At 37.3% G+C, this 13,622-nt stretch overlaps 3 protein-coding genes across 7 annotated transcripts; 1 reads left to right on the top strand and 2 right to left on the bottom strand.

The window, feature by feature from the left end:
- The first annotated feature begins 265 nt into the window (after nucleotides 1–265).
- Nucleotides 266–2,439, top strand: LOC17888448. The gene is made up of 6 exons (XM_006294139.2): nucleotides 266–488; nucleotides 597–845; nucleotides 917–1,090; nucleotides 1,177–1,283; nucleotides 1,379–1,629; nucleotides 1,708–2,439. The coding sequence occupies exons 1-6, from the start codon at nucleotides 384–386 to the stop codon at nucleotides 2,175–2,177; spliced, it is 1,356 nt and encodes a 451-aa protein (XP_006294201.1). The 5' UTR covers nucleotides 266–383; the 3' UTR covers nucleotides 2,178–2,439.
- Nucleotides 2,440–5,088: 2,649 nt separating this feature from the next.
- LOC17888983 (snRNA-activating protein complex subunit) lies at nucleotides 5,089–9,348 on the bottom strand. 5 transcript variants are annotated; one of them, XM_023785170.1, is made up of 12 exons: nucleotides 9,024–9,348; nucleotides 8,362–8,449; nucleotides 7,412–7,659; nucleotides 7,246–7,312; nucleotides 7,094–7,146; nucleotides 6,864–6,948; nucleotides 6,564–6,652; nucleotides 6,386–6,476; nucleotides 6,179–6,271; nucleotides 5,897–6,022; nucleotides 5,538–5,798; nucleotides 5,089–5,449 (listed from the first exon to the last, which is right to left on the bottom strand). In XM_023785170.1, exons 3-12 carry the CDS (start codon nucleotides 7,621–7,623, stop codon nucleotides 5,174–5,176), a joined length of 1,353 nt encoding a protein of 450 aa, XP_023640938.1. In that variant the 5' UTR covers nucleotides 7,624–7,659; nucleotides 8,362–8,449; nucleotides 9,024–9,348; the 3' UTR covers nucleotides 5,089–5,173. The 5 variants fall into 5 exon arrangements, with proteins under 5 accessions (XP_023640938.1, XP_023640936.1, XP_023640937.1 ...); XM_023785168.1 differs by having other exon boundaries at nucleotides 7,412–7,671; XM_023785169.1 differs by having other exon boundaries at nucleotides 7,412–7,671; nucleotides 8,362–8,454.
- Nucleotides 9,349–10,616: 1,268 nt separating this feature from the next.
- On the bottom strand, nucleotides 10,617–12,312 carry LOC17889584 (40S ribosomal protein S11-3). Its single transcript, XM_006296470.2, has 6 exons — nucleotides 12,245–12,312; nucleotides 12,109–12,149; nucleotides 11,915–12,015; nucleotides 11,137–11,281; nucleotides 10,953–11,042; nucleotides 10,617–10,856 (listed from the first exon to the last, which is right to left on the bottom strand). Exons 1-6 carry the CDS (start codon nucleotides 12,254–12,256, stop codon nucleotides 10,766–10,768), a joined length of 480 nt encoding a protein of 159 aa, XP_006296532.1. The 5' UTR covers nucleotides 12,257–12,312; the 3' UTR covers nucleotides 10,617–10,765.
- Nucleotides 12,313–13,622: the final 1,310 nt, after the last annotated feature.

Below are 13,622 nucleotides of genomic sequence, written 5' to 3' on the forward strand. Positions count from 1 at the left end.
GATAAGAAGCTAGTGTCCGAATAATACGACACGTGGCGAATTGTCCATCTATAGCCGTCATTAAAAAAGGCAAAACATAGGACCCCGAAACAGCCTAGCTCAACCAAGTATTGAAAAAAATAAGAAATGACAAAAATAGCCTCCTATGTAAAGACATGATCAAAAGGCCATTTTGGGTATTTTCTAGAAACTCTTTTTTTTTTTTTTATATATATATATATTATAAATAAATCTGTCAAGAGCGCGTGACACATCAATCGCGATATTTCTTCGTCTCTTTTTAGATCTTCAAAATCAAAATTCGTTACTCTGTACTGTTTTATAGATTCTTCCATAGATTTTTAATAGATTCACTTGTTGTGATCAGATTCTGTGATTTTTGAATGGTTGAAATGATGATGAGACGAGCTTCGAAGTTTCCTGTGAAGCTAGAGATCGCTGAAGATTCTCTTGAAGAAGAATATTCTCCTCTTCACAAACGTGCTAAGGTTTTGATCTGTTTTGATTTCGTATGTTTCTAAGCAACAAGATTACATTTTTTTGGTAATTTGATTGTGAAAGTTTGGATTTTTTTGGTGGGTTTGATTTGGATTCAGCTATGGAGCAATGGAACAGGCGTGTCTAAGTTTAACTTACTTGAGGAGCCAAGTCCTTTGGGGTTGAGTTTAAGAAAAAGCCCATCTTTGCAAGAATTGATTCAGATGAGGCTTTCTCAAACTGGTGACGACACAAACTCGGAAACTGGTTGTGTTAAGAGAGAAAGTTTTGGTTTTGGTGTAGGAACCGTTGAGAAGCATAAAGCTTCTAACTTTCATGCTACAGTTCTCAGGATTGGTCAATGGGAGGTGAGTCTTTCGAATTTTTGTGTGTTAAGATGGTTTGTTTTGGTATCTAAGTTTGATTTTTGTTTGTTTAGTATAAGGCAAAGAATGATGGTGATTTGATGGCGAAATGTTACTTTGCAAAACACAAACTTGTGTGGGAAGTGTTGGAACAAGGTCTTAAGAGCAAGATTGAGATTCAGTGGTCTGATATTATGGCTCTTAATGCTAATTTGCCGGAAGATGAACCTGGAACGTTGAGCATCGTGGTATAAAACTGCTTCTTTCTTGATTGATTCATTCAACTGTTCTTAATGTGCCAATGGTGTTTATTTATGATCTTTGTCTGTTGCAGCTGGCTAGACAGCCGTTGTTTTTTAGGGAGATTAATCCGCAGCCTAGAAAGCATACTTTGTGGCAGGCGACTTCAGATTTTACTGATGGTCAAGCCAGTATGAACAGGTAACAACATGTCCTGTGGCCTAGTTCTAATTAAAGAACTTCAATATGTTATGACTCCAAGTAACAATGGTTTATGTATCTTTGTGGTATGGTAGGCAACATTTTCTGCAATGTGCCCCAGGGATACTGGACAAACATTTCGAGAAGCTTGTCCAATGTGATCATCGCCTGTTCTGTCTTAGTCGACAGCCAGAGATGAATTTGGCCTCACCGTTCTTTGATTCAAGACAATCTATATTTGAGGATCCCTCCATGTTTGGATCTGATAATATGGCATCTCCTGTTGGGGCGCAGTCATCATCAGAACTTGTGTCTCTTTCTCATGATGCACTATCTCCTAGCTCAGGTATTGTGTTTTTGTTTTCACTATCTTTCATAATCATTTCTCTTTTCTTGTGTTCATAAGTCTTTTATTTATGTTTAGTGATGGATGCACATGCAATCGAAGGAGTTGGTGCATCCGTTGATTCGGGAAACAAAAACAGTTGGAGTCAGATAAAAGTGCCTGGCCTACCCCAATCTATCTCGATGAACGATTTCCTTGCACTATTGTCTGATCAAGGTGTTGAGAACAACCAAGAATTTGAGGAAATGAAACAGTTGCTGCTAAGTGACACCCTGCCTGACACATCTGATGAGAAGTCTGTCATGTCAAAGGTGAATTCTTTCTGCAACCTCTTGCAATCTGCTGCAAACTCTCAGCTCAATATCGAAACTGCTGATACCGGTAAAGATATTTGGATCGAAGGAGGCAAAAGAGTTGTTGATCCTGCTTCAAGCAGCAAGCCACTACAGGGCATGTCAAGGAAAGACTCGTTCAGTGATTTGTTGGTGCACCTTCCTCGGATCACATCTCTCCCAAAGTTCTTGTTCAACATTTCAGAAGAAGACTAGTAGATAGAAAAAACCGAAAAGTTCTTGTTCTAGGGATCTTGAACAAGTAGCTGTAAATCAAATTATCTTTCGCGGTGAGCAAAAGAATTTGTGCTCTTGTTCTTAAGGATTTGGAGGAACTTTTGTGTTTGATGATGAATCCTTGTAAAGAAGACCTTTTATGATGGCGTTTTTTAAAAGCCATTTTGTTTGAAAACTTTAATACTGCTTTCATCCTAAGCTCATAGAGTTTGAAATGAGATTGATGAATCATGGTTTATGATTGGATTGATGAACTTGAGTTTGGTTAGGACTTATGTCCCTATAGAAAACAAAAGCACGAAGTAGACGCCACTACATAGTTACATATGCATATTTCTAAATGTCCTGTAAACTATCCCTAAGTATTGTCATCACATAAGTATTGTCATCACATAAGTATTGTCATCACAACACAACACACTTGCCTTTTTCACAGAGTTTGAATTGGGACTGATGGATTTGATGTACCACAGTTTGATATGGGCTTTATATTACATATAGTCCAACTTAATAGTGAACTCTTCGCTTCCCCAAAAAACCATTTGCCTTCCCCAAGCGTTTAATCTCCCTTAGTGTATTATTTAATGGAGGAGATGACTCGAGACACTTCTCACTAGGCTTTATATATTTCATCTTTAGCATGAAAGATTCATAGTCTCAAAATCCTATTCTATTTGATTTCTTTTGTCTGATAAAAAAAGTGCTACAGAAGGAAGATTATTAGAGAGTTTCAGAAACTCAAGATGGGTAAGAGGAGATTAGAAGTGAAACATCTAAACAAGTGGTTTTGAATGCACTTTGTAGCCCAAAACACATGTAGTGTTACACTTCTTATATCCTCATACTCGTCTTGAGTTTCTATGACTCTCCCCGTTCGTAACATCAGCATGGTTTACCACAGTCAAGATGATGATATGGTTGCTCAGGCTAAAGAGATGCAAGGAAGTCGCTGATTTGATCAAAGATCACGAAATATTCAAAGGTTACAAACATCGAAGACATGTTTTGGCATAGCAAGCAGTAGAAGGATTTCACAAACAGTAACGTAAAGATCCTTTTATAAGTTTCTTCACCTCTAATAATTCTTAAAAAAAAATCACAAATGTAATTATGTAAACATGTTATCTACTAGACAAAAGCCTAAGATCGCATAATACAAATACAGAAACAGAATTACACAAACACATAACAAAAGGAGATACATGACGGAAGGAGGGAAAAGAGTTGTTGATCTTGCTTCAAGCAGCAAGCCTTGTCTTGTTCTTGTTCAACATTTCAGAAGGAGACTTGTAGATAGTAAAACCCAAAAGTTCTTGTTCTAGGGATCTGTGAATCATATTATCTTACTCGGGGAGCAGGAGAATTCAGCTCTTGTTCGTAAGGATTTGGAGTAACTTTTTGTGTTTGATGCTGAATCCTTGTAAAGAAGAGCTTTTCTAAAAGCCATTTTGTTTGTAAACATTAATATTGCTTTTATCCTAAGCTCGTGTTCTTTGCTAATCCCGAAAAATATGGCTTCTACTACACAAGACAACACACTTGCCTCTTTTTCATAGAGTTTGAAATGTGATTCATGAATTATGGTTCGCGACTGGATTGATGAACTTGAGTTTGGTATTGCTTTTTATGTCTCCGTCAAAAGGGGAAAATGATTGTCTACTACAAAAATATCTTGTAAACTACCCTTAAATATTATCATAAGGAGTTAAGGACATATCCGAACAAACTTAACTACTTAAGTCATGATGCAACACCGGTCAACTTTGGTCAACATAACTTATGTTTGTTCTAGGATGTCCTATTGTGAATATGTGATGACTATTTTTGGTGTATTAATAAGACGTTTTATGAAGTCTATGGTGCTGGTTGGAATCTTGTCTTGGATCAATCCTGCACAAGAGAAATATATGTGAAGAAGAGAGTTATTAGAAGAAGCTACAACTAGATATAGAAAGAAGGAACAACATCAACTAGGAAAGAAGAAGTATTTTGTATTGTAAAGGAAGAAGAAGAAAGAACGAAACAAAAAAGGCCTATGGACTATTATTTTAGTGCAAGCCCATATATGTTAATGGATCATTTTGTGGTAAGAGAATAATTACGCAACAATTAGGTTAAAGTAAAATCTAGTATAAATATGTAAAGATGTGGTAATAAAAAGCAGAATTCTTTAGTAGTGGCGTCTACTCCGTGTAGCGGCCAATCATTTTTTGGTTTTACATATTGAATCTTTGCATGAAAGGTTCTTTGTCTCAAAATCATAATTGATTTCCTGTGTGTAACTAAAGTCTCAGATACTCAAGAAGGTTACGAGGATATTCGAATTGAATCATCGAAACAAGTGGTTTTGAATGCACATGTTTATGGTTTGTGGATCAGGCATGGAGCATGGTGTACCCAAAACACATGTCCCTTGTTTCAATTCTTATTTCCTCGTAATTCTCTTGGGTTTCTTTGACTCTCTGCTTGTAACATGAGCATCATTTACCACAAGGGATCAAGATGATTTTGGTTCACATATAAGCCTTATCTTTGGCCGTTCCAAAAGTGATTACAAAAACAAAGTTGTGACAATATTTAATGGAGGTAAATCTATGAAATTGAGTTTGGTACTTGCAGGAATCGATTAGGTTCATAGTTTTGTGGACAGGTTCTTAGTTAAACACTCTGTCCGAACTCTCCTAGTAATCTTTCAAGCTTCTCCACTGAGATTTCCTACGAGCCTCGCAAGATGTTGTAATTTTTTTTTTTTTTGAATCTAATGTTAAATTATATTCAAAATAAAAATAACGTTTTTACAACAAGTGCAACTTTTTCTTAAAAGTTAAGCTGAAAAACATTTTTGAGCTCTAAAACAGAAAAATGGTTAAATGCGAGATTGGAGCCACCGTTGGAAACTGTCGGCATATCTTCATATCTTCTATTTGCAGCTACAACTATCTTTCTATTGAAGGATTATTCAACAAAATTGTATTTCACTCATGAACATAATCATATACTGGGAAGTCACAGCTAAGAGAGCCTTCCTCTGAGTGTAGAAGTGCAAGACAAACATCACAAAAATAACAAGGATTCTCATGTGCCCACTTGTTATCCACTGCAACCTTTGAAGCTCTTTTTATCTTACAAACGCCGCATTTCTGAAACTTGGGCTTCGGTCGAAACACGATCGGGTAAGCCGCTCTGCTCTGAACATCCTCTGGATGACTCAGTCTCATGTCTCGTATTATTATCATGTGCTTGCAATCTCCCTGTTCTCAGCTTAATCAGTACATAACCTTGTGCTGTGCAAAACGTCATCGTAGGATGAGAAGTAAAGAAACAGAAAAGGGATTTTACCTGATGACAATAGAGATAACTAGCTCCGACTCGGAATCTTAAGTCACAGAAGCGTGTACTCTGCATGTCTGCAGTTCTGAAACGAGGTATATCCATGGAGTTCCCTTCACCTAGAACCGCTTTCTGATTTTTATGCAATTCGCCGGTTAAAAGGCATTCCCATTTTTTAAGAGCTTCATCTTTCGAGTTCCATATCCATTCTAAAATAGGATAGCTTAAATCTGTCGCCGATGGATTCCTTAAATCATTGTGAAAGACATCCTAGACAAGCAAAAAAGCAACTGATTAAATCGGAGAAGTAGAAATTTAAACTTTACTTACTCATCAAAATATAAGAATATGAACAGATGAATTCTTACTTCTATGAGGAAGTATCCAGAGGGGTTATACTCTCCAGCCTTTTTCATCACCTGGTCTGTAGGACAGTGAATCTTGTCTTTCAATTCAGTCAACATTTGACGTCCTAGAACCAAAATTTCCTGGGTCTGAACAAAAGAATTTACAAAAATTGTAGTAGTTAGCACAATCCAGTCAATGTTATGCCTCTTATGTTTAATTTTCTGTATCGAAACCGAACAAGACTTTGATTTCTTCAAAAATTATGCAGAGTGCATCAAAGGTTTTACAGAATAATGCAGTACCTTAACCTTACGACTGTTATAAATCTCAACACACAAAATGACTTCAGGAAATAGCGTTTCAACTTGTCCCTGAATGTCTGATGGCTTCACTTGCTGTTTACATAGCACGAAGACAATATTTAGTAGGGGGCATGGCATGATGGGTTAAAAAGATGTTTGGAGTAGCATAGTCAATACTAAACAAAATTGCAGGAGAAAATAACTTGCCGTGTAATTGTTATCTATGAACTTAAGAGATTGCATCTGCTCATAACCGTCTGGAGGTGCAGCTGCGTCTTTACCAGTTTCACAAGTTTTTCTGAACAAAAGTTAAAATCGAAGAAACATAAGCATAAAGCAGACAAGGTACACCAGCAAACCAGAATATCCAATAGTAATCACAGACCTGAAGCAGTGCAGCCTAACAGCTGCCTTATCCTCCTCCTGCTTTTGTTTGATTTTCGCAAGCTGCTCGACTTTAGCAAGATAAGCTTCCTGAAACCAAAAATATGACCATATCAATCAGAAAAGGAAATGCAAAAAGCTAATAACCATCAGCTTGACTACTCCAACCATCATTCCTTGTTGAACCAAGGCAGTACACTAGTAAAATCCATGTATATTTGGTATCCAGTGATACTAAACACATATAGATATGGAAAGAAACTAATTCCAGCCGTGCCAAGACCATGTTACATAAACTCACCTCAGTCTTTTTTTCTGTCCACTTCTTTACCTCAGACTTCTTTACAGTCTTCTTCCTTTTTGCCCTCCCAGCTGATGGATTTTCACTACAGGAGACAGGAGAGGTAACAGTTTGTTATCATTCTACAATTGTATAAGTCAACCTACATGCCAATTGTATATTTCTACAAAGAGTCACACAAGACGGAGCATTATATTTAAAAATACAGATAGTCTGGAAATGATACTTACTGATGAGAAGTGTTTAAAGATTGTTCGAGCTCCTTTTGGGAAAGGTTATCTTCCTGTAATGAAATAAGAACCAACCTCATCAAGACCTAAGATCTCACACTCCAAAGACAGCAAAATAAGAATACAAATCAATATAGGATTTGGAAACATACCGACAAGGCTTCCTTCATAGCCATCTCTGTGAGTTCTTCATCTGTATAAATCTTGAGATCATCAGTTCTGCATCAAAATCCTCCCAGTAACATACATTTATGTATTTTTCCTCATGGAAACCAGATTTTAAAAAAGAAAAGAGCCAATTGATGAAGGAATACTTACGAGACATCATATTGCTGCGACGATGAAGGAGATTCCACAGATAAATGAGTATCCAAATCCTGGAGTAGACTGAGAAAAGAAGACCGGAATTCAGGGATAGTAGAAATATTTCCCACCATGTTTGGCAGATAAATGGGGCCTCCTCTGGGTACTACTGAAGTGGTTTGGCAATGCTCACTTCTCTCGTTCTCGCTCTCACTATCGCTCTCCATTTCTTCTCTCTTCTTCTTGACTATCTCTCTCTCTCTCTCTGTTACCACCTAATGTACCAAACAAACACCATAAGTACAGTATTTTACAAACCACAACAAAAGAAAAGTCAATAGTTTTCATAGAAAGAAGAGATATGTAACACAAAGCATGACTTTACAAGAGTTTTCTTAGCAGTGGACATGAGAATAGATCAAGGAAATGACAAGTCAAGATATCACTGAATAACAATTCAAGCTCATAAACAACCATTAGCATAATTCACAATGCCAATGTCACCAAATTACTAAGAAAACAAGAAAGCAAAAGAAAGCAAACAAGAGATGCAAACAGTTTCATCATCACTACAAACCTGAAACAAGAACTCCCTAAACATGATTAGAGTCCGAAACATGTAACATGTTATCTACTAGAGTACTAGAGAAAGCCTTAGATCAGAGAATACACATACAGAAACAGTATTACAAATAACTCATTCCAATTTCAGAAACCATATTGGGGAAAAAGAAATGGTACGTGAGGTCAAATGCAAGGTTATATTCATTGCAGGGGAATCAGCCTCATCTTTATACAGTTCAGCAAAACAAAGAGAAGGGAAATAAATTAATCAAGACGTTCTGCTTATAACAAGGCTTACCAGTTCTTAAGTACCACAACCAAACATTAAATTAATTAATTAAACCAAACATCAGAAAGACATATAAAACTAACAACAAGAAAAGGGTTTTAAAAGAACTAACCAGAGGAGAAAAGGGTTGCCTCAGATCTCCCCAAAGATTGCAACTTTGTGAGCAGAGAGACAGAGTAAAGAAAGTTCCAGATCGGGATCTACACTAGAGCAAAAAAAGCAACAGTTTAGAGTAGGAGGCACAAGTTGGATTTCATAAACAAGAACCATTAGCAAAGGCATAAACTAAAAAGGCATATCAAAACATAAAAACCGTGGCAGTAATGACCAAAGAACAACACATGTTTAGTGTTCACAGAATGTGAATCAAACATAGAAACATGTTTAGTGTTTACAGAATTAGAATCACAGAAAAAGAGTCATAAAACAACAACACCTTCAAAGAACAACACATATCCATGAACTTTCAGAGCACAAGAAACGAAACCGTGACAATACTATTTATAAACCAACCAATCTCGTTTAATACAATACTAAAACAAGCAACCAATTCAAAGAATCTATTGAACCATATCCAATTCTCAATTCCAAGAGTAGAGAGTAAAATGTTCAATCTTCACGCTCCATTCAACTAACATTGATGCAACTATCAAATCTAACAAACACCCACGACCAATTCATACCTTCAGATTAAGAATATGAAATCAAAATATCAAATTTGCAAAGAAAGGGTGTGTTGACACAAAGGATGGGAGAAGAGGAGACGACACACACCCTACCGGAGATCTCAGAACACAAATTAGAGAAGGTAGCAGTGAGGATAGGAGGAGCGCAAGTGATGAGACGGGTAGCAACGGTGATGAGATGATGAACGGTGCTGATGAGAGGAGGACCAAAGTTGAGGAAAAGAGGAACGGCGGTGAGGAGAGGAGGAACGGCGGTGAAGCGTAAATGGAGCGTGAATGTGTGTGTGTTTAGTTTAAACGACGCCGTTTTGGTTTTAATTGATGTTTACTGTACTGTCCATCTAATTTTGTGAAAGCCCATTTATTAAACGGATGTAAACGGGTTCGTCCATTTATGTCCGATAAGTTTTATAACGAATATGTATGTTAAATGGGCTTAAAATTTTGTGAAGGTCCGTTTAGGTCCAACTAAAATATGTCCATGATAACATTAACATTCCTAAATCCAACTCTTCGCTTCCCCTTTGCCTTTCCTCAAGCGTTTAATCTCCCTCGAAGTATTATTAAATGGAGGAGATGACTCGAGAGACTTCTCTCACTAGGCTTTATATATTTTGATCTTTGGCATCGTCTCAAAATACTAACTATTTGATTTCTTGTGTATAGTTAAAAAAAGTGCTACAAAAGAAGATTGGTCTATGGTGGCGGTTGGAATCTTGTCTTGGATCAATCCTGCACAAGAGAAATCAATGTAAAGAAGAGAGTTATTAGAAGAAACTACAACTAGAAATAGAAAGAAGAACAACATCAAGTAGGAAGAAGAAGTGTTTTGTGTTGTAGAGGAAGAAGAGAAAGAACCCAAAAAGATTGTCAATGGGCCATGATGTTATAGTTTAAGGCCCATATATGTTAATGGGTTATTTTGTTGTAAGAGAAAATAATTACGCAACAACTAGGTTAACGTAAAATCTAGTATAAATATGTAAGGATGTAGTAATAAAAAGCAAACTCCTTTAGTAGTGGCGTCTACTTCGTGTAGCGGCCGATCAATTTTCGGTTTTACATATTGTATCTTTGCATGAAATGTTTTTTGTCTCAAAATCCTTATCTATTTGATTTTCTATGTGTAGTTAAAGTCGCAGAAACTCAAGAATCCTTATCTATTTGATTTCCTGTGTATAATTAAAATCGCAGAAACTCAAGCAGGATACGAGGAGATCGGAATTGAATCATCGAAACAAGTGGTTTTGAATGCACATGTTTATGGTTTGTGGATCAGGCATGGTGTACCCAAAACACATGTCCGTTGTTTCAATTCCTATCTCTTCGTAACTCATCTTGGGTTTCTATGACTCTTTGCTTGTAATATGAGCATCATTCACCACAAGGGATAAGAGGATTTTGGTAAAAGACTTATCTTTGGCCGTTATAAAAGTGATGGAAAAAAACCAAGTCGTGATAATATTTAATGGAGGTCAGTCTATGAAAGTGAGTTTTGAATGAATCGATTAGGTTCATAGTTTAATACTCTGTTAGGACCACAAGTTTTCCTTACAACCGCATTTTAGTTTGATGTGTTTTGAACTTTTGTTCTGTACTTACACAAGACAACACCTTTGCCTTGTCATGTTTAAATTTTTAGCAAGCTCTACACTCTGATTTTGAAACTTTTGACAAAACATAGACAAACATAAAATCATTATAAAATGGTATTTGTAAGAGAGATAGTGTTTGAAGCTAGCACGAATGATATAAAAGACATTTTTCTTGAGGACATGAAAACCAAAATCCACTTATATCGATCGATCCCAACAACTTAAGTAAGTCTCTCTACACTCCAGTGAATGCTTTTTTCCCTATAGCAGAACTCCCAGCTGGTATGACCTTTAGGACGTTAAACCTCACAGTCTTTGACAACGGTCTGAAACAACATTTACGCCAAAAGAATTCTCAATTAGCACATGGATGTCATATGGTAGATGAATTTTTTATCACAGAGATTTATTTCTGTACTCACCTGCATTGCCCAATGATCACATGATCTCCTTCTTTGACACGGAAACACGGTGAGACATGAGCAGGGATGTTCGAATGCCTTTTCTCATACCTAACGATACACCAATGTTAAAGACTATTCTCAAACATGGTCGTGTAGGAGCATAAGGAATTCAACAGCCCTAAAGTAAAGATCTTTTATTCACCTCTGATACTTCTTAACAAAATGAAGATAGTTCCTCCGGACAATGATTGTCCTCTGCATTTTCGCACTGTGGCATGTTCCTGCTAAGATACGGCCTCTAATAGAAACCGTGCCAGTAAATGGACATTTCTTGTCAATGTATGCACCTACACAAAATTCACAAATGTAAACATATCATCTACAAAAGAAAAACCTTAGATCACAAAATACAAATACAGAAAAACACTACACAGACACACATAACTCATTCCAATTGCAGAAACAATATAGGGAAAACTGTAAAAAAGATGACCTTTAATCCAAATTACAACCCAATCTTAACAAAAACACAAGCTTCTACACATCATACAACATTTCAAGTAAAGATTCAAAGAAAAATGTGAAATTTCTACTAGACAAAGCCTCACAGAATACAAATACAGAAACAGTATTACACAAACACATAAATCATTCCAATTTCAGAGACCATACAGGGAGAAGTGTAAAACAATGAACTTTAATCCAAATTACGACACAATCTAAACAACAACACAAGCTTCTACACATCATACAACATTTAAAGTCAAGATTCAAAGACATATGCAACATGTTATCTACTAGACAAAGCCTTAGATCACAGACTACAAAATACAGAAACAGCATTACACAAACACACATTACTCATTCCAATTTCATAAACTATATAGGGAAGAGTGTAAAGAGATGACCTTTAATCCAAACCACAACACAAACCAAACAACAACACATAATAAGTCAATATTCAAAAGACAAATGTGTACCTTCGGTAGCTTCTCTTGGAGTCTTGAAACCAAGACCAATGTTCTTCCAGAAACGATTACCTCCCTTACCAGGTCTCTTGCCTTTACCAGACTTCTTCGAGCTGAGTACAAAACATCAATGAATCGCATAAGACAAGACACTCTAAGAACCCTAGATTACAAAAGATATGTTCTTTTTTTTTGTAAAATGTCACCTCAAGAAGACCTTTGGTTGCTTCAGAAACGCCTTCTCCGTCTACAACACATGAATCCAACATTGTAATATGATAAATTGCATAGATCAGAGAAATTCAGAAACTTTATAGATCCACAATGAGAGAGATTAGGAACCTGCTCCGCCATGGTTGAAGTTGCTACTGGAGAGTGTCCGAGAGAAAAAGCCCTACACCGCTTGTGGGATGAAAGAGGCAAAACCCTAAATCACTTAACCTTAGCAGATCGTAATTATGATAAATGGGCTTTTAGAATCATTATTTAGTATAAGCCCAAACATATCTTTGCCCAAAATTATATTTTATTTAATAAATATAATATTTTTTTGTGTTGATATTTTTTTTTTTTTTGTAAGAAACAGGGAGAAAAGACTCCCTGTATATTATTCAAAAATAAAAAAGAAAATTACACTCGAACTTGCCTTGGAAAACTAGTTCCCCGGGCATCGTCCACAAGAATCGACTCAACATCAACTGGAGTATGTTCTAATAAAAGAAAACCTAAAGGTAAATTAAAACCATAGTTCGCCAAACCATCGGCAAGACGGTTTGCCTCCCTATAAACATGTGAAAAACGGACTATCCAGTCCCTCGAAATAAAGCCGTGGCACAGCCGTACCAGGAACGACAAAGGATGAGACTCCACAACCCCTGACGTTAAAAAACCCACTACTATCTCTGAATCGATCTCAACTTCAAGCCGCGGTATTTTCTTGTCCCAAGCGATGCAAAGGCCGTAGTAAACACCCCAGAGCTCCGCTAAAGGCGCTGTACAAACACCAATATTTAGGGAAAAACCCCCACACCAAGCCCCCGTGTTATCCCGAATACATCCACCAGCTGTGGCCAGACCCGGGTTACCGCGAGACGCACCATCGGTATTAAGCTTCATCCAACTCCCTAATGGTGGATTCCACTTAATATTACGTTCCATTCTCACACACGGGATATTACCCACACGGACAATAGCATGCGCACGGCTAACTTCTCCCGCAAGGTCCTTAACAAACTTGATTCTATCTCGGCATTTACCCACTGCTCCAAAAACATACCCGCACCTCCATTTCCAGCTCCACCATACAACCATGGCAAACAAAGTTGACCATGCATACTCCGCACTCCAATCCGTTCTTCCCAAATTCACGTACAACCATTCAAACAGAGAACTTGAGAAGAAAAACAAACGATGCTCCCTTGGAACCAGACGGGTCCAAATACCCTTAATAGAAGGGCAATCTCGCAAAACATGCATGATGGTCTCCTCACCTCCTTTACAAACCTGGCAAACACTCGAGTCTCCTAGGTGGCGTCTAAACCTCTCCACATTCGTCATAATAACCTGGAGAGCCACCATCCAAAGAAAAGTGCGAACCCTCTCCGGAGCCAATACCTTCCAAATCCGATAAAAAAACCTGGACATATTTGGGCGAGAAGCATGGTCTTTGGTCAAGAGCGAGTAGGCGGAAGCAACCGTGAACTGACCATCCGCTGTTTCT

Source organism: Capsella rubella, unplaced genomic scaffold (genome assembly GCF_000375325.1).
Source record: "Capsella rubella cultivar Monte Gargano unplaced genomic scaffold, Caprub1_0 scaffold_4, whole genome shotgun sequence".
NCBI lineage: Eukaryota > Viridiplantae > Streptophyta > Magnoliopsida > Brassicales > Brassicaceae > Capsella > Capsella rubella.